The sequence below is a fragment of the Hippichthys cyanospilos genome, chromosome 2 (assembly GCF_059441005.1).
Source record: "Hippichthys cyanospilos isolate Australia breed blue-spotted pipefish chromosome 2, RoL_Hcya_1.0, whole genome shotgun sequence".
NCBI lineage: Eukaryota > Metazoa > Chordata > Actinopteri > Syngnathiformes > Syngnathidae > Hippichthys > Hippichthys cyanospilos.
This window is the reverse complement of record NC_142370.1, coordinates 22,543,882-22,570,463: the sequence shown is the minus strand read 5'-3', so window position 1 is coordinate 22,570,463 and position 26,582 is coordinate 22,543,882. Positions and strand designations below refer to the sequence as shown.

General features: G+C 38.7%; 1 protein-coding gene across 1 annotated transcript in view; it reads left to right on the top strand.

Moving 5' to 3' along the window:
• LOC148427862 (rho GTPase-activating protein 6-like) overlaps positions 1-26,582 on the top strand; it is a 42,794-nt gene that overhangs the window by 5,573 nt on the left and 10,639 nt on the right. Inside the window, exon 2 of the mRNA XM_088408816.1 lies at positions 26,169-26,328. Within this exon, the coding sequence (XP_088264942.1) occupies positions 26,169-26,328 (160 nt within the window). The remainder of the gene's footprint in view (positions 1-26,168; positions 26,329-26,582) is intronic.

Below are 26,582 nucleotides of genomic sequence, written 5' to 3'. Positions count from 1 at the left end.
TTTGAATCAACTAGGATTCTCTACCTCTGTTATAGAGTAGTGTTGTTTGTATGCTGTAGAACCAATTTACTGCCACCTATGGTATGGGAGAATATCATCTGACTGCGGGGGAAAGCCGCTACGAGTATACAGTGCTGAAAAACATGTGCCGGCGCGTCAAGTATAACCCAAGCTAGACTTTTCCTGCAGGCTTTTTTTCGCACAACACAAATGCAGGAAAAAAGAAAACAAAAACATTTTGCATTATGCAACAGGAGGATTTTTCCTTGTATGAGGACTTAAGAAATCGGAAAAGGCTTTAATGCATGGATTTTTTTTCACAATGGGGGATTTTTTAGCACATGGAGGTTTTGTTGTAGAGAAGTTTTACTGTTGTTAGTTAGTTAGTTAGTCAGTATGAATTTTGTGTCTTTAGTTAGTATGAGTGTCTTTGTGTCCTGTGAGTGGCTGGCAACTAGTTCAGTGTGTACCCAGCCTACTGCCCGAAGACAGCTGGGATAGGCTCTGATATTCCCTCGACCCCCACGAGGATAAATGGTTAGGGAAATGGATAGAGGGATGGATGTCAGTAAAGTGACAGTGTATAAGATGTAGAGCGTTTTTCATTACAGACAGCAGGAGGTGATGCAGGCGCTGCATTTACCATTGCCCATAGCTATAATAAACATGGCCGCCTCCTGAGAAGTCCCACCCCCCATGTAATATAACGGAATGAAAACTAGACCTATGATTATATTTCAAACACTCTGTTGGTCTTTAACAACACATCCATTTGCAAGTTTTTGAAATTTACAATCATTTCATTTATTCCTTTTGAATGAAAAACAGTCTCAATCTTACACACTGTCCCCTCAAGGGTTGATGCATAACAGGATTTAAGTCGTGGGTTCTTAGTGACTTGTTGTTCGAATATGAACTCAAGTCAACCTAACAAGCTGTCATGTCAAGCTTGGAAATGCTTTACAAGCCCATTAAGTTTTCAAATTCCAGTCCAGTTTCCACCTTTCACATTTAGATTCACAGTCTCATTTTTGAAGAATATACAGAACGTTGTGGAAAAGAATGTTGATGGAGAGGATTGCACTCAACCAAGCGTAATTCAAGTCTCAGCCACACTAGATGCTCTATAACCAGACTCGTGTTCACAAGGGTCTAGATGAGCCATTGGAGATTTGTCTGGCAGCATCCCAGCATGGGTGATCTCATGTCTCCTTTGGGATGTTTTCTCAACAATGAGGGGAAAGAGCACTGCTTGGAATACAAGACGGGCGCAAAGTAAACATTAATATCCGCTGACAGAATCTGTCTGTTGTCGATTAAAGCTCCCCTCCAGCAAGTGGGCAGTCGTGTTGGGTTTCATCATTAATGGATCAGGCAGTGATCTAATAGTTTGCTTTTTTTAGAGTTTTGGAGGCCAAAAGTGTACATGCCTTGTCCCTTTGAGCATGTATGTACATTGACCCGATTTTTAAGTGTGGGTGATTATGGGTCAGAGGAATGACTTTGCAAACACATGCAGATTCTGTAATCTTTTTCCGCGTCATGAACACAAAAAGTCTTATCCAACGGAGTGACGTTACGCTTCCAAACACAATACATACAGTCTGTGTAGTTTCCTCCTTGGAACATCAAAGAACATTCCCAGATGAAAAATGAATAGCAAAATATGTCTAAGAATAGTGTAAGGTCACCTACGCAGGATTCAATGCGTGCAGAAATTACTGAGCACTGAAAACTTACTCTGGTACTCTATTATACTCCTGTCCCCTTCGGTATATATGCTTGGATATTCATCATAATGGAATTCCAGGTCAAAGCGTCAAGCAGGAGTGCCATGGCCTACTAACAGAGGGAGCCCTTCAAGACGATACACTGCGGGTCCTAATGCCTTGTATTTCCACCTTTGTGTCTTTGTACGTATTTGTCTAGAGCGGTGTTAGCACGTCTACCTCACAGTTCAGGAACCCTTGTTCAAATCCACTTCGCTCCGGCCTTCCTGTGCATAGTTTGCTTGTTCTCCCCCAGCCCACGCAGGTTCTCTCCGGGCACCTTGGCCCTCCTGCTCCACTCCAAAAACATGCATGGTGGGCGTATTGGACATACTAAATTGTCCTTGGGTGTGATTGGGTGCGTGAATGGTTGTTAGAGTCTGTGTGCCCTGCAATTGGCTGTCAATCACTTCTGGATATCGCTCGCCTAACTGCCCGAAATCAGCTGGGATAGGCGCCAGCAAGCCTGCGGCTAATGTAAGGATAAGCGGCTATAGAAAATGGATTGATTGGTGTATTTGTTCAACTATCAGGCTCATAGTGAAGCAAAGTGAAATAAACCCATGGACATTACCTCCCCCTCTTGTGAATCTGCCAAACAGTGAGAGAAAGCAAAACAGAGTGAGGCAGTCAGCAGCTATAAATAGAAAAAGTCTGTTCTGCAAAGAGTTTGAACCCAGAAGTTCAATAAGTGAGTTTTTTTTTGTTTTTTTTGAGTAGGTTGCACGTGTGTTTATTCAAGTCGGTACATGCTTTGCCGTCACAAGGAAACTGCTCTCAAAATAACATCTGATTGTTAGGCAGCTCGATTTAGCTTTTTCACTTTAGCTCGTTACTTGCACATCATTGCCATCTAGTGGAATCTTCCTTGCAACAAAAAAAAACAGCTCAACTCAAGGTCATCCCAACATATTCGTCAGAAAACGTTGCTTACTTTCCAAATCACGAAATCCTTTTTCTTCCTGTGGCATATTATACAATGCAACAGTATAATTGGCTGGATTTTCAAAAGTTTCTTTGTTATTTTGAGCCTTATATTATTATTTCATCTGACGATGTATAAACAAGCATGAATCAACGATTCACGGTAATATAAAGACGTAGTAAATCTGCAACATTAGATCGATTCACAGTATTGATCATTTATTTGACCGCTTCGAGTTACATTGGCATTTTAAGGACCGCAACTCATTTATTATGAAAGGCATGGCTATAATGAAATGTAACCAGGGAACTATGACCAGTAGAGGACGCCAGACAGCTTTTAAGCAATCTTGCATGAGCTGCGCAAACCGTGCCGGGGTTCATGTCCAAACGTCTGCATCTGGACACAAGTAGAGGCACACGCATTGCAAATGATGAATCATGTTGAAAATATGGCTAGAGTGCTGTGTGTCCAGTTACTGCTGTGTCATACATGAACATGTGCAAGGTCCTTCTTTGTCCCAAGTATTTGACACAAAAACATCTCAGAGCTGTCCTGTTTTTGCCAAATAAATCTGGATAACAACATCGGAATTAAAGAAACAAATGATTTGAATTTAGCTTTTGAAACGGTTTTCCTTAACTTGGACATTTGCTCTGATCTATGCAATTGGCATGAGAAGGTTAGAGGTTTCTTCTGTCACTTGTAAACAGTAAACAATCACAACAATTACATCTTCACCCTTCACTCATTTTAGGTGTTCCTAGTCTGGACTCCGAAATACATAGATAATTGTGAAATCTAATATTATTGAAAGTGATGCTTAATGATTCTGTGATGACTTATCACACGCTCAATAAGGACAATATATTTATTGTAACTGAAGATTTGCATACAAAATTATTAGACCAAATCCTCATAGATCTCCATCGGCAGCTCACCTGTGACCCTAATGAGGACAAGCATTAGAGAAAGTATATAACTATGCCCCCCCCCCAAAAAAAAAAAAAAAAAAATCTCATGTGACGTGAGGGAGGAAAACATCCCTGCACTGTGTAGCATCTGCTACTGTAGGCTGTGAGGGTTGTTCTGTTGCCACAGCAACAACTCAGTGATGTAAACACTGGCTGTAGGAGGAACAAATAATGTGTCCTTCTCCAAAGAACAGTTTACATGATGAAAAGGCTCTGACGCAGTTTTTGCAAATTGTCGGCAATGGAAAAAAAATGAGACCGTATTCGGTGACTGTGGCTTTATCTGCTAAACTGTGTCAAAGATATTTCAAGGTACAAAGCATAGCATCCTCTGTCGTGAGCATCTGCCATACATGACCTGTGTTTTTTAGAGCACAATGTTGTGTACGAAGGAGATTGAAAAGCTAAACAAGGAACACATTTAGATTACACTTCCTAGCAATAAGGACACGAGTATGAGGGAAAAAACTATAACCTGTAGCTCTTGTACATTCCGTTTCTCTATAATTGTGCAACGGAGGTCAGGATCATCTTTCGAAACCAAACTAAAGACCTTGATATTGGAAGGACTCCTTGAAAAAAAATAGTCCGTGTCTCTTTAAGATTACCGTAACCAATGAAAATGAAATGAAAGTGGGTCTCACTGTTTTCTGGATGCACTGTATCATCAGATGGAAAGAAGATCACATACAGACATTCCTTGTACTTGATTAAAATGACCCAACTTGTGCATAGGGAGCCTGGATGTACGATTGTGTATGTGCATGTGTGTTTTTGCTGCATGGTGGGGACCAAATTCCAGGTTTTACTGTCTTTGTGGGGACCTCTTGCACTTATAAGGACCATTTTGGTTGACCCCACAAGTACAGAGGGTCAAGAATTGCACTTTGAGAATAGATTTGAATAGGACTTAGGACAGTAGGAAAAACCCTTGTTTGTGGGTGTGCATGTGTACGTGTGTGTATGATATGAGGCGGTGGGAGTGTCAACTGAGGAGTCAAGCATGGATTCCAGCTGCATTCCAAAGAGGAAATACATCAGATGGATTTGTCAACACTTTCCTTTCTTTCTTTCTTTTTCTCTTCCTTCCTTCCTTCCTTCCTTCCTTCCTTCCTTCCTTCCTTCCTTCCTTCCTTCCTTCCTTTCTTCCTTCCTTCCTTCCTTTGTTCCTTCCTTCCTTCCTACCTTCCTTCCTTCCTTCCTTCCTTCCTTCCTCCCTCCCTCCCTCCCTTCCTTCCTTCCTTCCTTCCTTCCTTCCTTCCTTCCTTCCTTCCTTCCTTCCTTCCTTCCTTCCTTCCTTCCTTCCTTCCTTCCTCCCTTCCTTCCTTCCTTCCTTCTTTCAAACACACCTGTTTTGTCTGCTAGCTGAGGACTATATTTAAATGTGCTTTCAAGCCAGGCACATCTTAGAGCCACTTTAAAAAAACAAAACAAACAAAAAAAAAGTTCAGCTCAGGCTGGGTGATTATGAGTGAAAGTTAGGTGGGTACACAAATGCGCGAAGTGAAGCATGCTTCGTTACACATCGGTGATTTCTGTCACACATGCATATCTGCGTTATATCTGAGTTATGTTCACCCCGGACTATATGGCTTTGTGAGTCACATTATCTGCTGTGAGCATGAAGAGCATTCCTCGAAAGTCAGTGCGTTTACAATGCAGAATAAATATTTGAACTGAAAAAAGGAATTCAGGTTTCACATGCTTAACACATACATGGCCCTTTGTAGACCTAAAGACAAAAACACAATTAACTTTGCTGTAGAGGTTCACAAGACTATACACAACACACTCGCATTACATCATGCAGTGGGCATCTTATTTGGTTGTTCACTCTACATCCCACGGGTGCCTGCAGTGGCTGTTTCTCTAGCTTCAGAGCACTTAACAGGCGAATAAAAGTTTGAATGCAAAGCCTTAGGGAAGTGATGGGCAAAAATGATCTTTCAGAGATGCACAACATTTGAGCGGATATGCAAAATACATGCTCTTAATATATTTACATTTTCGTGATATGATTCCCAATGCATAGAGGAGCAGTAGGTTGAAATAATGTGTTTCCTCACATTTTACATTGATCTAATTTACTTGACATGAGTACACTCATCATCGAGTGCATTTTGACTACATGGTATGGTGCACATTAAACACATTAAACAAACTTATCATGGCATGAAATCCCATGCATGTATTTCGATGACAACAAAACATCAAAAGGAATATTTTTGAATTCTAAAGAAAACCGTATACAATCCCTTCCAAAAGTATTAGAACATCAAAATTTTTTCCTGGTGACTGAAAGCATTTGTATGAACGACACAAGAAAGCATTTCAGCTTTTCTTTCCAAATATACACATCTGGATCTGAGCAAATGGGAAGCTACAAGAAGCTGGAAAATGAATCAGAGCCATTGCACAAACATTGTCTAAAGCCAGTACAGCCATTTTGAATTCCAGAAGAATGGAAAAATCACTGGTGTCCTAAATAACAGGTGGAGAACAGGTAGATGAAGGGAAGCAACAGCAGTCGATGACAGAAACATTATGAGAGCTGTAAAGAAGGCTTCAAAACAACTGTTAGTGACATCAGCAACAAGCCCCAGAGGGCAAGTAGACTTACTTAAAAAAAAAAAAAAGCACATAGGCAATAATAGAGTCTGCAAGCTGCTCATTAGCCAGAAAAATAGGAGGGAAAGGATGGAGTCTGGATACAACAGAGACAATCCTCAAGATGTTGACGTCAAAGCGTCATATTTTTGAGACGCACGAATCTTCATTGTCGAATATTCTATGTTGGTAGCATCAAAATAAAACTAGAATCATGTGTTGTATGAATAACAATAAAAAAAGGACTGGCATAGCCTTCATTATGCGGCGTGATGATCCAAACATAGTGAGTGATCATCTCACTGATCATAAGAAGTGCAAGGCTTTAGAGGCCAAGTCAAACTCCAGCCTTAAAACCTTCAGCTCATACAGTTTTCCTGCAAATGTGGAAACTTAATGTAGCAATCTTCAAAATAAAAAATGATTGAAAAAGGTTGCAGTGAAAGCATCACAAAGAAGAATGCAAAAAGGTATTGTCAATTGGCCGCATCACTGATACCATTTCTGTAATTTAGTTATGTACCTCTTTCAGTGCAGAGCATTATTCGAAAAGGCAACCCGATTTCGAGCATTTAAACTCATCTTTCCACTGCCAACAATAAATATATTGTGTGCTAAGACTAGGTAAACATGGGTGGTACCATATGAAAGATTGGATTACATTGCCCAGAAAAAGAAAGTGAGATTCTACCCTATTCCGTTCCTTAGTAATCACTAGGAATTGGACAATATCTGATTCAGACGGTATGATATCCTTGAGCAAAAATAATACGGTATCACGGGATCGAAATTACAGCTCCAAAACGCGATATATTGTCAATCGGGTTATCAAATCAAATTTATTTGTATAGCCCTCTCAAAGCGCTTCACAGGTGAAAAATAAATCACAGATAGGATCACACAGAACATACAAATACATCCAAATACACAACGGCATTCCAATCAGTTCCAATTAGTTATTTGCCGTTGTGACTTGTTGTGACTGGTATGTTCCCTGATGTCTTAGTTGCTATGCAGTTTCTATGGTTGTTTGTTTTATTATGTCAAATTATATTTATGTTTGAAAGCATTTTTGTGCTAGTTTTCTCAGTCGCACATTGTCAGAGTTGTCAAGCTTTCAAGCTATCATCTCAAACTGTCCATAGTTGTGGTTACCTGTTTATTTCCGTACAGTTTTCAGGTACTTGTTTCACAGGCCCAGTTTCTGAGGTTTGCTGTGGTTAATTTGGATTTTTGCGAATAAGAACTTTGTACTTTACACTTCTGTTTCTGGGTCCAAATTTTCCTCCTCACGTCACACCTTTGTTTTCCTGGCAAATCCTTTTTCTTTATTACCACACTTGTATTACAAAAGGTCAAAATTCTGTAATACCGCTTTGCATTTGTTATCCAGGCATTCACTTACATGACTATCACGTCAAAGTTGGCGGAACAATTAGTAATGTATAAATACACAATATTATGACATACAAGTATTCAAATTGTTGTTTGAGAGCCATAAAAGGAAATTGATTTATCAATGTACTGTATGTCTTTCTATCCAATACTGTATAAGGGAGGGATCATACATATTTCCTCTTAAACACTTGAACGCAATATATGCACACATGCACCCACTCACACACACACACACACACACACACACGCACATTCCCCAATTGTGAGGTCATCCATCGGAGCTTTGTCAATGTCTGTTTCACTGTGAGTGCGTTTATGTGCTCCCACTATTTTTCCCCGCCATTACCCTCTTTATACATTACGGTGGTTAACTCGTGCAGTTTTGCAATTTGAACTATGATTTTGAAGGTAGACATTGAACTACTGTCCCCAATTTAGTTGAACCCTATGGTTTTTTAATAGCTTTTTTATTTACGCTTTGCTGTTGGGGCGTGGAAAATAATAACATTCGTGTTTATAGCAGTCCCATACGAGATCCTCCCATGTACAGTTCTGAAGTTTGTTTCATGACCATCCACGCCATAGTACTCCCTAGGAGGGAGGAAAGTTTGTCCCGTGTGGCACAACACTGGTAAAGGCCTCCACAGTGCGCTTGGAACATTTTTTAGACTTTTTTTAGTCTTTTTTTGAAGTCTCTCTGTTGCCCAGTGCAGCATCTTCATGCAATTCATATGGCATACTTTCCACTCCAATTGTAATATCATGCGCCATCCAGGCGTTCAGCCTTCAGAAGGTCGTCATCCCGCAACATACGGTAGCGTTTTGCAACTCAGTCTGGACCTGTGTATGAAAGAGTTGTCAAAGCGTATGACAAAAAGGGGCTGAATCCGACACCACATATGGGATGCATGTCCAGACTTCACATGCCTCCCTTTCCTTCTTCCCTCACATGCAGCTTCGGAGTCACGTTGGAAACGCCAATTTAGGAGCTCCGCCCACTGAAGTATGAAACAACAGCCTTCTGCCTTGCAAATGAACTTTAGTGACTTAAGGCAAACATGAAAAAAAAACCTGTAAATTTCCTCTTGATCATCCTCAAGAATGTCTGACTTCACTTTGTCTAGACGATGCCTATTTATTAACTTTTTGTTTTTCTGAAGACTAAGGCATCTTGATTACCATTCTTTCAGTTGAGTTTCACAACAATAGAAGCAAAAGTACATCGACATGTGATGCGTTTCTCCCATGGGTAATCACAACTCATCATGAAATAAAGTGATTGGTCAAATGGAGGCCACAAGTGCATGCTAAATCAAGAGCATTCGGGGTTTATCACGTTACCATCTTGTTTGTTCAGGCTGCTTGATTGTTTTACAGTTGCTCTCAGTGTTTTATCTCTTATCTGTAGTGTAAAGAAACCATTCTGCTCCAAACGTCTTGGCATTCTTTAAATGGCTGTGGTACTATCTGATAAGGAGGAATTTGGCATCACTTCTTTATCAAATGCTGAACGGGCGCTTTTCCATTTTGAAGTTCCCCGTAGCCCCAGTGTCCTAAATGCAATGTCTCCATTTGCTCCTCTCATTCTGTTTTTACAAGCTTTAGCAGCCTGCAGGGGCTTTTGACAGATTGCCCAACATCGGTTCCACATCAACAATTGCATGAACTATGCAATGTGCTACCCCCCCTTCGGTCTTCCAGTTGTCTGCTTCTCAGGACTTTTCTAACAGCCTATTTAAAACAAAGCTCTTCTAACTAAACGAAATAATTATTTAACAACAACAAAAACAAAACATAGATGTTCTCTGGATGTATAATATAATAATTTTGTGTTTTTTTTTGTCGTTATTTAAAAAAGTACAATGTTGTAAATCAATATTTAAGTCATCGACATTCAGAAGTATTGATGTAATTATTCGTTAAACAAAATGTTCATCAAATCAGAAAGTTTTGTAATTCTTTTGTACTGTAATTCTCTTGTCCAGGTTGGGATTTTCTGTCAGTTTTATGACATTGATGATGCTTTATAATCTGCTTTATTATCTAATGACTTTCACTTAACACATCTACATTGTCAAAACATTGTCTAAACATGTTATTTTGAATTTCATGACATCTTGATGTGCTTGACCATTTCAATTCAAAGTTTCAAAGCTATTGACTGGGTAACAAGCAGCCAAAGAACTTTTTTTTTGTTTGCCAGATTCCCGCCCCTTCGTCAGTGTCAGAATGCGCTAATCAGTGTGACACAGTGAACGTAAGGTGGCTGCCCTACAAAATAAAAGCAAGTCGCTTAATTTTACAATGCCTGTTACGGTATTCGATCTGCCAATATATTGTAACACACACTCAATTCTTGTGTTTTTAAATTCAATCTGATGATTTTTAGTAACCCTGGCCGAGTTATTATAGGCCTTAGCATTAGTTATAAAATATATGTAATTGATATGTCGAGTAGCCTATATTTAGTCCGCAATTGTATTACAGTATTTGGGCTAGCTCAAAAATGTAAAAGATACATTTTTCTGTATTGTTTTGTGCAGGTGAAACTACTAGAACCACTGCAATAATAACACTAATTATAGTTAAACACATTTTTTTATTTGCGGGGGCATTTCCCTCACAGGTGATAGTAGTGTGCAATACAGTATAGAAATTACAGTACTTAATAGTAAACCATATGGAAAGCTTATGTTGTCCTGTGCAGCAGGTTGATGAGAGGGACGGCGTAAAACGCATTTTGATTGCTTTTAATTTGAAAGAACGAAGCGGAAGTTTTTTTTCAACAACAATAGCTTAAAGCCAGTTTCTGCCTTTTCTGGTTCCCTTCAGCGTGTTATGTTCATCAGCGCACATTGAGCGCGCAGTATGGATCCGTCACGCACCAGCGCAGGATGGCGTCTTGGATTCTGACAGTGATACATACATCGACACGAGTCTATTCGGCGCCATAGAGTAGAGGAGACAAGAAAGTCCAAAAATGCTCCGTGTTGTTGCAGAGAGTAGATAAGCGTAGACTCTTCTTACGCTCGTATCGGACGCACGCTCATTTATTCGGACTTAATACTTGGATGCAAGATCCCGCCTGTTCCTCATACATTTCAGAATTTTTCTCGGTGTATATTTGTCCTGGGTAATGGGAGACGCCGTGTTCCTCGACAGGCAAAATTCCTACCTCGTAAGTCTGACCATGATTTATTCTTATGAGTTTGCCGGACTCGTGGGGTTGTGTTGTGCCAAGAGCTTGCGTGTATGTAGTATGACTTTTTATACATTCTATAGTGACAGATAATGGAAACAAACTTGTGTAAAGTCAAATACAGTGTGTGGCGTTTACATGACTTACACGAGACTGCGCGTCTTTTCTTGCAGTTTCAAACGATACAACTTTGCTCTAAAATGGTCCTCAGGGTTTTGTTTTTGGTTTGTGACAAGGTGAGGGCAAAACAGACAACATATGGGCCAAGGCCAATGAGATCATTTGAAAAGCGCAGAGAAGCGACAGGTTGCTTGCGCAGCTGCTTGGTGTCATTACAACGTGGGAATGAACTCCTGCTACACTCACTACACTACACCACACCACTACGCTGGGGGATGGGGTGGGGGCAGAAGAGGTACAGTTATCCTGGGGTGTGTTATCAAAAAAAAATAAAAATAAAATAAATATATATATATATATATATATATATATATATATATATATATATATATATATATATATATATATATATATATATATATATATATATGTGTACAGTGATCCCGCCTACTTCGCTGATAATGGGGGGTGTCAACCCCCCACGAAGTCTGAAACCCGTGATGTAGGGTATCAGTTTAGATTTCTATGTACGCCGCAATATAGCCGCAGTAACCATAAACAATCCTATTTTTTTTGTATATTTTGCATATTTTATTTCCTTTCTCCTATCATTTAACATTACATTATCCTTGTTAACATTATTGTATATTCATTAAATAACTAATATTACTTTGTTGAGAATTTGTTCTCAGAACTAGTTATCTACACCAAGACTCCGGTGAGAGAGTACGCAAGTCATCACGTTGAACTTCACATTTATTTTGGCTCATGTATGGTGTATCATGTAGTATCTGTTGAATAATAAATCAACAACAATGTTAAAGTCAGTCAACTAACATATAAACACTTGCCGAACTTTAATCTATGAATTTACTGTATTTTTAGCCGACATTAGCGGGTTAGCAACAACTAACAACAACTACTAACTATAAAGTGCAACTTCTACACAAACAAACACATAAACAGAATAAACACTCATCGCTTACTATAGGCAGTAGCGTGCATTATCAACATAAATGATAATAAACTATATATATGCGCTTATGTTGTCATTCACTACGTCACCGTAACAAGCTGAATGACGCACAGAGAACGTAAAACAGGAAACGCGACGCGACCCAACAAACTAAAAGCATGCATTTCAAAATAAGATAAGAAACATCACGAACTCTAACGCTAGTGCAGCACATTAGTATTATTGTCAGCCACTGACATTTACCATTCTAGTGATTCCATTTATGTACTCATCTGATTCAAATTTGGTGCAAAAAGGCCATTAGAATCAGCAAGCCCAGAAGAAAGTGCTTTTGTGTGATAGCAAGATAAAGATTCCTGCATAGTATGGCAGTAAATAAGCTGCAACAGGGACCGATAAATATTTTGGATTGTAGTTTACCGGAGCGAAGTGGTCTGGAAGCCAGAGAATGTGCGTGGGATGATGCGTAGCAGCACCTCATGATTTCCAGTCTGTAACTGTTAATCCCTGGCCGTGATGCGGCAGCCTGTGCATTGCTCAGAAGGGTGTGATCTTTTTAAGGGAACTGGGTGCTGTGTTAGTCCTTTTGGTGAAATTTTTGATTAAGCACATTTGTTTATATCATGGCTGCAGTGGGTACACCATCAAATGTTTTGGTATCGGCGTATCCTACTGAAAGTTCTATCAAAAGATCTTGAATTTGAAGGAAAAAAAAATTATGGTTTTGCTGAGATGACAGGAAAAAAAAGATTAATTAATGGTTGGTTTCTTTTTTTAACATAAATGTAATTTTTACTCTGCAGAACATTATTTTCCTTTTTTTTAGAAACATTAGTAAGATTTTAGATACATCTCTTCATGGATTTTGGCCTTTGAGACAAAGCCTTTGAGACAAAGAGACGCCAGAACTTCAGTAGAATTTTTACCATGATAAACAGCACATTTGAGTAAGGCTTATTTGTCAAAAAGGTTTCAGTGCTCTCAGCTCTCATCATCAATCAGTCATTTTCATTTGTTTTGAGCAGTCTTTGGAAAGTAATGTGATACCTGGTTGCAGTTCCGTAAAGTTTAGTCTACTTTCAACCAACATATTGTTGTATGGTTAGGGTTAATCATCATTTATATTAATATTTTGATTATTTTCTCGATGACTCGACTAATCTGCTTTTATCTTTTATCATGTATACATTTCATCCTTTTATTACAAAATGTGTGTTTCTTTGTTGTTGTTTTTTTTTTTTTTTGAACCAGACTCAACAAAACCAGTTTTTTTAGGATTTGGTTGCTTGTTTCATTTGTAGAAGGTTAGACAATTAGCAAAACTGTTAACTTGTGTTTTTTTTTTTTTTGGATAAAACACAATGATAACATGTCTTATTTTATACAAGACTAAAGAAATTTGAGATTATTTACTGTCAAGATACTGAGACTGAAAGTTTGGACATTTTTTTTTCAATTAATTTACTGCAAAAATAATTATTAATACGGTAATCAATTAGTTGTCATCGCACCATGAGTCAGGTGCATCAAAGTGCCCTTGATCTACCTACATGGCTAAGCCGTTTGTCAAATTCCCAAACTTGCCAAGTCTAGCCAGTGTTACTTTCCTCAGCATTGTGTTGTGGTTGGACAGAAGATTGGGTCAAACTGGGTCTCACAGCGTTGTTTATCATTGTGGAGAAATGGCAAGTGAGCACGGTGTGCTGCAGACGCCCTCGCTAGCTCAAAAGTACACTCCAAAAAATGCAAGCTAATAATCAGCATTAGCGATACTAACTTAGTCACCCAATGGACAATGGCTCCACTGCAAAATGATCCCAGACCTACACAAGCTATCCCCACATCATAGTATTCCCTCCATTGTTTTTGTTTCATAGGGATCGAACCCCACGAAAAGTGAAATTTGAAATCTTAATCAAGTTTTATTGCTTCAATTGTTGACAATATCAGATGAGCATAATGTAAACAACTAAGCTCATCCACGTCAAAAGCGAGAGTGGCCGCTGAGGCATGTGCACGCTCTGGACATCACCACGCAATACTCCATGATGGCATGCACCCTGGCTCATGTCAGAAAAAAAAACCCTTTTTTAATTCTAAAACGTAACAACCGTAAGGGTACTGTAACCTGTTGCACGAATAACGCTTGCACCGGCGCAAAGATCACGCCGGTTTTCACGCACAAGCGCACTTGCACTGTCTATGAATTAACCGAAGACCCCATTGAATCAGAAGCACATGGATAATAATAAACCTGCATGCCTATGAGCTAAACAAATGAAGCCCATGATTTAAGTCAGCATTTGTGCTCATTGTGGCGTGTTGCTAAGTGCGTCCAAAAACGGCATTGACTTGAAAAATGCTATTTGCACTGCTGCAATGCAGAAGGTGTCCACACTGGTTCACCACCAAGCCAACAACCGAGATGCTAAAATGCATATTATAAGCCTTAAGATAAGATAACATCCATTAAATGCAGGAATATTATTATGATTGTATTCCTGCATGAGAATCATACAGATGTAAATATGGATCATATTCAAAGGAACTAATAAATAACTGAAGAACAGAACACGACAATTGTGAAGCATCAGTCACATGAGCCATGTGGTGTCTCCTTGTTACACAATAACAGAAAAGAAAAGCATTAAAGCAGAAGTTAAAAACAATTCTCAGCAGTAATATGTTCCATGTGCCTGTGCCGATCTAAAACAGTATTCTGATTCACATTGAGTTTGTGGATGTCAAGATACTGTATATCATTTTGCATTCTTGACGTTCGCGAGGCCAGCTTGTGAGCACTTGGATGTGAATTTGTGTCAAAAGTTTTGAGATCCATTGTAAATGTCTTTTTAAAGAGATATGTGGGTCAAAAATTATTCAATTATGGGTCAAAAAAGACCAAACCAATATTTTCAATTTGATCATATTTTCCTGTTTTATACATACTAATTCCGTTTGCGAGGTTTTTCGAAGTTGTTTGAAGCTAAACAAAACAGAAAGTTAGGTCAAACCCATACAAATGTTAATTCTGTCCTTTTTTTTGACCAATAATTGGGTTACTTTTTACCCAAGTGTTTTTTGAGTATATTTAGCAATTTTTTGCTGGACAAAAGTTAAGGTTTTGCCTCTAATCATGGTAATTTGATAAATATTGCAAGGGTAAAATGGATACCTTTCAAACCAAATTTTCCTCTCTCTGACAACTGAAAATGACATCACATGTTCTCATAGCTAGTGTATTGACCAGCCACAACATCTGTTGTCTGGGTTAGGTCAAGTGACATTCGCAATCTGATTCAGGATTGATCGTAATCTGAGCCCTGTAGTGTCATTTTCAGTCAAAAGCAAGTAGACAATTGTGTTTTTAGATATTAATTTTAGACTAAAAACATGAATTTGTCAGATTAACTATAGAGAAAATATGAACTTTTTAATGCACGAAAAGGGCAGATAAGTTTAGTACTTTTAATGTATTTTATTGTGCCGCGTTTTCTTTTTTTCCAAGGCTCAAACTTTGCTCCCTTTCAATAGCCTTTATAGGTAGCCGCCAATCTTGGCATTTTATCATGCTATTTAGTTTGCTTTTTTCTGTGGAATGAAGGAAATACTGCAACGCTGAAAGTGGGACATGTTGCGGCAAACACAAATCTAAGAGAAGATTGATCACCGAACTTCATTTATGCATCTTGGACTCCTGTATCATTTTGCATCTGTCTTTAGTCAGCAGCCACAAAAACAAAATGTCTTCTCTTCCTGTAGTATTTAGAAGCCCCCATGTTCTTCCTCATGCAGCCCGTGTTGGTTTTTTTTTTTTTTTTTGGTCACACTTTGACGTCACCCATGTCATTTTGCTGTGGCTTGTCTCCAACTTGATGGCGCTGAACTCGCTTTTCCCCATGCACCAAATAATAGTACGTGCCTGTCGTCTCTCTGCATGCTGATGTGTTTATTTTAGTACGCGGCCGCTCCCAGGGCAAACAGCCCTGGCAACAAAAAAGGGCTCTCCTGTCTTTAGTGAAAGGAGGTCAAATACTTCATTTTCCCTTTGTTGTCAAATTAATAAATATGTGTCTATGTCAGCAGCCAAGCATGTGTCCTCTTAGTCATTTGCGCTGTGTGTGTATTTACACTGATCACAAGTTTTCTGAAACATAGTTTGACCTGGACAGAGGAGCCAGCCAGCAGACATGACGGTAAGATAGCTCGTGCCCTGAATGTCTTTTCCTCGCCTGATAAATGGGACTATTTTCAAAGCAGGAGCAGAAATGAGGACCTATACGGAATATTATGTCAAACTACTTGCGGTATATTTATTGCCTGGTACTTCAAGGCATTACTGCTGTGGCGCAACTGCATAACACTTAAGGGTGGGCGTTTCGGAGTGCCTCTTGGCGTTCCACAGTTGTCACCACTAGCTCGTCATGACAACACCGCCCATCTCCCGTTTTCCTCAGCAGAACCTGTTGCATGGGGGTGCAGTGCTTGCTTTATTATCAACAACCCAAAACAAGTCCAACCTCCTTGGGAGTTGTCTTTTTATGGAGTTAAAGGAAGGCGGCAGGAAGAACGAAATCCAGCAGGGACGCACAGAGGAGAACGTTCTTCAGAGGATTTGCATGTTAAACTCTTACCCCGGTTAGAGAAATATTGTGTGTTCCAGTTTCAGCAGAGGCTGTTGGTCAGGAGAGATAGAAACAGATTACCCACATTTCCTGCAGTCAGACATGCTTTGTTGCTTTATTACCTGTAGGAGCCTCACATTGTTCAACTGATTCCTTTGCCTTTCATACAAAGCGACACATACATGCACGCTTTGTGCAGCCAGAGTAGAAATTGATCGTGGCATTCCGTGGAAGAATCCCAGCTTGGGGTTTAAATGCTATTGCCAAACTGACCTGAGCAGCCCAGCCAAACCCAAATTTGCCTCAGCTGTTAAATGGCAGAGTATTGTCTTTCCACATACGGCACAATTTAAAGAATCAAACTGAGTGCATATGAATTCAAAAGTGTCTTCAGGGGTATGCAAAAAAAAAAAAAAAAACTTCCCACAAATTCCACATTCAATAACTCCCAGGTTTTCTTTGTGTGAGAAATTTCCATCAAGTCTTGCAACGCAAAAAGGGCAGGCGTCACGGATCATCTGCCTAACTGCTTCAATGTGTTTTCGGACCAAAGGTCATGGAGCAGAATGTTCCTCTTTGCTTATGCGCATCTGAAGACCTAACATTGTGGTCTTAATTATGTGAATAGAAATATTGTTTTCATAATTCCGCTGCTGCATGAGAGTCACATTTTGGCTACCCGCTGCATTCTTGCAGCGGAATGCATCTTTTCACTTGCACAGACAGCGTCACTCACCATATTCAACCCTACCAAAATTCTCTGTTCAACTGGAGTATGGCATTTTGCGAACACAATTTAGTCTAAATCTGAGAGAATAAACTGCATTTTAATAGCAGTTAATAACCGTTGAACAGTAACTGTTTAATTTTCAAATCTATCATTTTTGATAATCGGTCATTTCGAGACCTAATTTAGAATGATGGGACTCCTTGGAATTTCTACCTCTTAACTGTATGATATAGTTTCTGTAGCCAAGGTATATATTCTGTTGAATTTAAATAGAACATTTGCAAACATTTGATTTCCCTGAGTGAAAAAAAAAACAATAATTTTTGTCCTTTTACATCCATCAGACCAAATCAATAACTGAATATTATTTTGTTTTGCATTTTCTTTACTACCAATTTTTTAAATCAACACATGGAAATTAAAACTTTCTTTTTTTTTTTTTTTTTATAAAATCAGTCATGGATCAATTGATCAAAAAAAATACACAAATCAGTTGATCATTAAAATAAACATACAGTATTTTCAGCCATACAATGCAGTAATAAACCCATTTCAACCACTCAGTCAAGACAATTCTATTAATGAGGCTCTATTATTGATTTTTCAATCATTTTTCATGAGGTACTGAAATATTATGCGTAGATGAAATGTGTGCAACGTCACATGTTTAGAGAGTATTTTCACATGACCAGAGCTGTTTACTTTGTGGTTGCACTTCGAGAGAAAGATGGCCGCCTTAAAGCTCCCAAACAAAAAGTTCGTAAAGTATGCTAAAACAAACATAAGATTTTTCACGCACATGATCTTTAAGATGATATATGCATTTGCACTTACTCAAATTGGTTTGGTGTGTTTTCACAATGAGTAATTACATTGTTGTGACCGGTCATAAAACACACGTTTTCATCAACTATTTAAATTAAAAAAAATAAAATTTGGATGGTTTCATGTTCAGGAAAAAATTCTTCTTTAATGGGCTAAATAGTAAAAGAGAAAATAAATGTAATATTAGAGATAAAAAAAACAAATGCTTAGTATTCCCAAATTGTGAAGTCAAAGGCAGCATCTGCTATGACGCACATTGCAATACATTATTATATGTATATTCTGAATTTGTCAAAGCGATCCAGATGACAAAAGAGTACTACATTTGACCTGTTTGAGGCTATTTCATTTGAAATGTGCCAGTTTGTGGAATGGTGACAGTGCAAATATATAAACTAGATGGAGTGAGACAAGAAAAATAAGTGACATTTCCTGTTGCATATTTGCATGGCGGGCAAATAGGTGTTGTGTCTGCATGTGTGTGTGTGTGTTTATGTCAATGTGTGTACGTGTGGGTGACCCAAGAGTTCAAGAGGCCATTGCCTAAGACTGGATTAGCTGCTCTCAAGGCTTCCAATGGAATGTAAGGACCCACAGTGCCTGTGCGCACACGAGCATGCACACATTTTTTTTTTTTTTTTGGTCTTCATTCAGACACTCATTATTAACCTAGGAATTTATAACGGTCTATTAACGCTCCTTGCTTTTGAGAGAACACTTATAACAAAAAAAGCAATGTGTTGAGATGTTCTTATGTATTTATTAATAGATTTAACAATATGCTCCCAATTCCGCCTGTTTTAAAGGGTAACTATAGCAATGCTCATTTTCCTTTAGGAAATCAATAAAAGATTAGCACATGTACACACACACACACATACACACACACCCACACACATATCACTGGGCATTCGCGGGTGTGGTGAGGTCTGCAGGAAGTTACACTTGGCTAAAACTTCCTGCACTGTACCACAAAGTTTGTACTATTTATACTTACTCCTCAGTTTCATGTTACACATCCATGTAAAAGTATGGAGGATAACAAAAGGTGGCCCAGAAAACTGTTAGACTCCTTAATTAATGAGTTCTTGTTTGTCATTTGCAACATGCTGGCAAAGGGACCTTTGATTCCTGGGTTCCATGCAAGAATGCGCGAATTGAAGCAATGATCATGAAGCAGCGTGCCCAGTTGAGCCTGAAGATCAATGTCCCATTCATTCTGTTCGAACAGTGATTTGAAATAGTCAGCAAAGTTCCAAAGGAGCTTGTTTTGTGCTCGAGAAAAAGAACAGGTGCGAAAATAAATGTTTGTGGTGATCAGCTTCACGATACGGTATGCTTTTACCATGAAAGGGAAATTGGCTTTGTCGTGTTCATATCCAAAGGTAGTGGCTGCCAGCCCATTAAGTGCGAATGGGATTAAACAATCAAGTAGATTTTGGTTTGAAAGTTGTTTTCTTAAGTGACTGCACATCAGTTAAAACACTTGTATTTTGATAATATGGATAGATTTTAAATGCCATTAATTGATTAAAATGACTGTGATCACACAAAGGGGGATTCAAATTACACACCGCTGTATACATTTGGCGATATTGTGTACCTTTCTACCAAGTGAACTGTTCACCCAGAAAAATCGCTTTTGGTTGATGGCCAGTAACACCTGTGAGTATGCTGAAATGACCCAGAGTTTTTTCACCTGAAATATGACATGACTCTTTCTTCTGACTTGTGGCAAGTCAAGCTTTAGATCATCTCCAAAATGTCTTTGCTTTGAATTAGGCAATATGTTGTGATAACCTTTGTTGGCTTTTCCAAAGTGATTATATGGGTGAAAACGTTTTCTGCATTGACATTGCTTTGCATGATTGGTTGCACTTGCCTTACAGATGCTCTTTCAAAAGATTTAAAATCCATCCTTCCATTTTCTATAGCTGCTTATCCTCATTAGGGTCGCTGGCTTGCTGGTACCTATCCAAGCTGTACTCGGGAAGTAGGTGGGGGGAAAACCCGCTCTCTTTCAATTCTTTCATTGGTTGTTGTCACGCTGGGAGTCAATCACGTGTCTTATAGGAGTGCCCGTGATGTAATTGACTGGTAGCCTCGCCAGCCTTGTCCAAACTATCGACTGTTGACTACAGTCTACAGTCTAGTCTAGCACTAGCGAAGACATCCTTTTCTCGAAGCTGGTATTTTAGGCTGGTTGCGCTTTGATGTTACAGCAGTTCATCAGAGCAATAAGTGCATACAGCACATACATACATGCACATACATATATATACACTGTGTATATATATATATATATATATATATATATATATATATATATATATATATATATATATATATATATATATATATATATATATATGTACACACACACACACACACACACACACACACACACACACAGTACACATCATGGAGCTGAAGCAAAGGCATTTTTCTGATGTTAAGAGATGCTGTCATGCAACCACAGCTCAGTTTTAACACTGTCATTTGGGCGAATGGGCCAGTGTGCTATAATCCCACAACTCTATAACTACAGCACAGGATTAACAAGAAATTGATTTGGGCGGGAGGCGAGAGATGGGGCACCCATGCGGAAAATAGAGTCTTAAAGAGACTTTTCTCTGATCCTGCTGTGCAAAATGGATACGGTGGATGAAGATCAGAGAGGGGAACTGCAGGGGAATGTGATTTACTTTTGTTGGCTCATGTTCCTGCCACTGTAGTGAAATATAAACTAAAAAATCCTTAATAAGATTACTTTAAGCTTTAAATCAGTAGAAAAAAAAACTGCCACTGAACTATTTTGGCTGGAAAGCGCAAAACAAAAATAACAAATGTGAAACACTTTTACACTGCACGAAAAAAAAAAATACTTCATAACACACATTAACAAAATCAGAAACAAACGTACTCAGAAAACAAAACTATTAAACAGATTTACATTAAAAAATAACAAAAGCCAAAACCGTTATATTTCAGAAAACAAACTTACCTTTCAGAAAACAAATCACCATTGATATTTAAATTAAAGTCTGTCATAGTTTACGACTGTTCAGCTGTTAAATGCCTGTTTTCATATGTCACAATCGAAATGCTGATATATCCATACACCCTCCAATGTAAGACAATTGAAGCACTTTAATAAAGCTTTGTGAAATTCCGGGAAGAGTTCATTATTTTGGGGAACGAGGGGCTGGCAGTGTTTCAATCAAAAGACAATGCCCTGAAACCTATGTACAATGGCTCAAAATATCGCAATCTCAGATCAGTGTAAACATTGTATTAGTATATAAATAATAATAAAAAATGAATGAGTACACCTAAACCTGTATCCTTTTTAACTTAACAGTTACTTTAACAGTCAATTTTAACAGTCTGGACTATAGGGCACACTGGTATATAAGCCACAGCAGCAAAATATGAGCAAATAAATTATTTTTGTCACTGATAAGCCACACTGGACTATAAACCGCAGGTAATACCATCAGATCTTCACGCAAAAAGCTGGTATATATTACTTTTTTTTTTGTAATTGTCTGCCAACAGCAACGTCCTCTCTATAACAGACTGAGCATGCCTGCATATTTAGTCCCAACATATTTACAGAAAATGGATATTTGTTAGTTAAATAGCAGTTCAAAATTGAAATCATTACTTCAATAGCATCTTTTTTTTGTCTCCCTTTGTTTCATAGTTTATTTTAGTGAACACAACACATTCTACATAATTCATCTACAATCATAAATACATAAATAAAATCACATATACTTTGTATTGTATATAAAATTTACACGTCACAAATTTACCCGTTTTGTACATTCTCTTATTAAAATTAGACATGTATATTTTTTTAATAATGTACTTTTTTAACTCTTTTTCAGCACAGCCATTGATTCACATACAAAAACAAAACAACACAACAAAAAAACAACAATAACAACAACAACAACAAAAACATAGATAAGACGCACTAGACTATAAGCCGCAGGGCTCAAAACATGAAGAAAAAATTGCGGCTTGTAGTCCGAAAAATAAGGTAATCTTCACACGACAAAAACTAAGTCTTTTCCCTGAGGTCATCCGCTCCCACGGGCATCACCTCGAGTCGTCGGCACAGTACATGCGCAGACACTTTGTTTCGCTGATTAGTGTTAGCCCTACCATTAGTGCCACAGTTCGCAGCTACACCTCATTAATAAATGAGAATAGAGTGGGGCATGCCTACGAATCAATGTCACGCATGCAACCCAAAGTGAAACAGTCCAAGCCCTGAACCACTTTTCAAGCGTCGTGCCACCCTCAATCTGTATGTGGGTGTGAGTTTCACCTTGCGCATTGGGCAGAGGGAATGACCGTTTTTCGGGTTTGAAAAAGAGCTGCTATGTGCTTTTTATGAATCAAACAATAATTTGACTTTGTAATTATTGTCACAGGCCTAATGTTTGGTTCTGTAACATGGATCACCCAACATTCCCTCAAACCGAATGGAGAACAGCCTTAAAACGCTGGAAAAACCTATTAATCTTCTGAATTGGACAGGTACATGTACACACAGGCCTTAAGCGCATGAACATAGGCCTATGATATGCACGCACGAGAAGAGTGCTGGCTGATGAGTTCAGATGGTCAGTAATTGCAAGCAGATGTGAACGTTGAGATGTTTGTCGTGGAGAGGAAAATCTATAAGATGCATAATCTACAAAAGACACATGCACAAAGAAGACAAACAGATTTTTCCTCTTCAACGTTGGGAGACAAACTCTTCTCAGGGGTCATTTCAAGGCAGTGGAAACACAAAATGAAAGCTGATCAAAAGCCTAAATAGAAAGAATTCCTCCAGCGGTCTGTTGGTATCTGTTTTCATAGTAAGGACTCCTCTTTTGGACCCCTTGTACCTGCCTGGAATATCGCAGCACATGTTGTACCTAATTGTGTGTAAGGCTGGCCAGAACGACTGGTATGATTTTACCAGATGTGCATGTGTGTTTTTCCTAAATTTGATCTAAATTTGATTTGTTGTATCTCACAGTGCACAAATAAGCGTTAATCATTATGAACAGCACCTCACTGACACTCTTAAAGTTGTGTTCTTCTCGAAAGAAGCAGAATGATGGCTTTAATCATTCTGTCTTCTTGCCGGAAGAGCTAGTAAGAGGTAATGACTTGTGTGCCAAAGTACGAGCAAGGGCTGGTAATTTACATGCCGCTTGTGTTTGCGTCACACTACCTGTTTTTTTGTGCAGATTTGTTTAATTGCTGATCAAATGAGTTTGACTTATTGCAAGGTACTCTGCGCTGTACGTAAGGCATCAGTTTGCTTGACTGATATATAATTTATATTGTAGATGATGCCAAATGAAATATTTGGCAGAAAAACCTGACAGTTTACCAGTTAATCATCTGATTAAAAATATATAATGCCTTAAATAGCATCCTCTTGTATCAAAAATTGTACTTTTGTGTGTTAATTATGTTTATGAAGATGTATAGGTGTATATTAAGTATTTTTTATTTGGTGTAAATAAGATTATGTTGTGTTTGGGCAGGTGTGGACATCCTTTATATTCTAATATAACATGCATTTACTTTTGGTAATTGCACATTTGTGCATGGATGACATTTATAGAGATGTATAACTGTATACTTTGTATATTTTAATTTGGTGTAAACAAGAACGTGGTTTGTTTGGAAAGGATAATAAGGTTTTACTATAGTTTTACACTGTCAGTGGTTGATGAAACTCGATAAATATACTGTGAACAAAACATCATCTTTGTTGGTCCCCTATTTATATCAATGTAGCATTCCCTCCTCAAAATTACATAAAAGTAAACAGTACATTTCCATAAACGTTTTTGTTCATGAAACACATTTAGTACTGTAGGCAACACACAGTAAAATAACTTTGGAAAAAAAAAACAAGAAATGAAATTAAACAGTGATATATACAATATAAAAAGTCCCAAATATGTGGTTGTGCAATATATTCTGTGCCAAGAATTAAACTGAATGCAAGACTGCTTCACATAACATTTAGGACTGGATGTTTTGATTGAACAGCTACAAAGCACTATTGGAGACACACACACACACACATACTTTCAGCATCACATCCAATGACTTCTTATAGTGGCTAGTAAGTCCTTGCGGTAGATACGTACTGCATTTGGCACAGATGATGGCATTGATGTCTCGCAATGGGGAAAAAAAAAGGAGTGTGTGATGTTTATGATGGGCGAGAAATGGCGTGGCGCTGCCAATAAGTCGTGGTGATGGTGATTTATTTTAGGAAAATGAGAGTCACCTTGCTCACATTGAGAGTCTCTCCATTTGGAAATAATTTATGCAGAGCATCATGGCAACAAGTGCCCACTGCCTGAGTTGCCATAGCGATATTTTTCTCGCTCCCTTGCCCTTAGACCGTCCCTGAATCGCTACGGAAACCAACATATTCTTTCATCCCTTTGTCTAAAACAACAAATTACATGCTGCAGCTCTCCGTATGCAGCATTAGTCAACCCAGTACATGGGGGAGGTCCAGTCACCGCAATGTGTACACGCGCGACGATAACAGCTGTCAGTTAACTTAAATTGCAATGAATATTCATCTTAAAGGGATGTACTGTAGATGATGGCCTTGCTGCTTAGCAACCAAATGTTTTGGTGGCTTACTTTGGGAGGTTGTGTGTTCGATCGCTCGATCATTGTGAGCATTTCAAAGTGATCGTCCTTGAGCATCACTCCTGACGCTACGTCATCAATAGGTAAAATGAGTTGTCGGTGTAAAGCGCTTTGAGTACCGACGCTAGTAAAAGCGCTATATAAGTTGAGGTCACAAGTGCTCTCTCTCAAAAGTGCTGCTGCTGCTGCCGCTGAAAATTGTTTGCCCCACTCATTCACACGAATACCATTTTAAAGACAAAAGGTAAATAAGCAGCTCTTGATGGGATGGATGAACTTAAGCTCAGTGTCGACCCCTGAGAGCTGTGGTATGGTGACACACCAGAGAGAGTGTAGGGGAGGAGACCGGGAAGGTGGTTCTTTGTTGGAATCCCGTAATCGCTGCTGGACTGGCAAAAAAACAAAACAAAACAAAAGTGAATAGCAATGAGCCCTGCGGTGGAGCACATACAGTTTGTACTGGTGAATGGCAAAGTCATGCCATGCGCTAAAGAAAACAGATTCTGCGCTCCTGAACACAGCTGTCAGAAGACATCTCACAATGTACATATACAAAGGGGGCATGAAGTGTTGAATCGCCACACCAATATTCCTTCAGCTACCAGTAGTCAGGGTTGAAGCTTTATTTGTAATCAAAGTTTAATTGAAATGAATTGAACGGAATTGTAATATATTTTGAGAAGCGCTCTGAGACTCAGCAGGTTTTGATGCCACACTCCACACTCTGGTCATGCATTCCTTTATGTCCATGAAAGAAGGAGTGAGGAGTCTGAGAAGAAGCCTCAATTACAACAATATTCTACAGACACTACAGTCATTCAAGTGTACAAGTATGAGTTGATATTACAAATGCACTGAAATGAAAATTATTAGCAGACACCATAAATTAAAAACCCAAAGAAGACAACTGAATCACCCAAACAAGTTATAATGCATTGAAAGCATTAAAAGGCAAAGAAAAGGGCTAGCCATTCATAACGTCTCTTGAACATCCTGGATATTTCGCCAGGAATATTTATATGTTGTGAGAAACATTTGCCTCTTAGAAAAAACAACAAAAGTAAGGAAAACAACATGAATATTTCCTGATATTTTTCTTTTCTTTCATCACATGTTTGGAATGACAAAATAGCGATCACTTTTTTAAAAACTTCATCTCTGATTAACGCAACACGTAAATGATTTGTTTTCTCACGACTCTATGCAGGAACCAAGATGGCAATGTAATTCATTCACTGCAGGCCCAGTAAAAAATGATCTTGGACGTCTATAGCCATCAAAACCAGTGAAAGAGTTAATGTACTAATAATGCTTTGCCTTCCCGTAGGGTGATTTCACCTGGAACAGCCTGTCCGGCCAGACTGTGCGTCTGACCCCAGTCGCCATCCAAAGCTTGTCTGAACTGGAGAGGGCCCGGCTCCAAGAAGTGGCCTATGCCCGTTTGCACCAAGACTATGATGTTGGGTGCCAGATTACTGTGCCGAAAGGTGAGGTCATTTCTACTATTTCCTCACCTGTATTGTCACATGACTTTTATAACATCCAGAGGATTGCACTGCTTCAACACTGACCGTGGTACTAAAGAAAACCTGCATTTGTTGAATTTGCGCCTGTACACTTGGTGCGAAGCAACTCAGCTAATGTCTTCTTGTCTGTGTTGCTCACAAATTCTACAGCAATGCACGGTGGCTCATTAAAAGGAGAATTGTGTTGGTGTATGTCAAACACTCTCAATTCTATC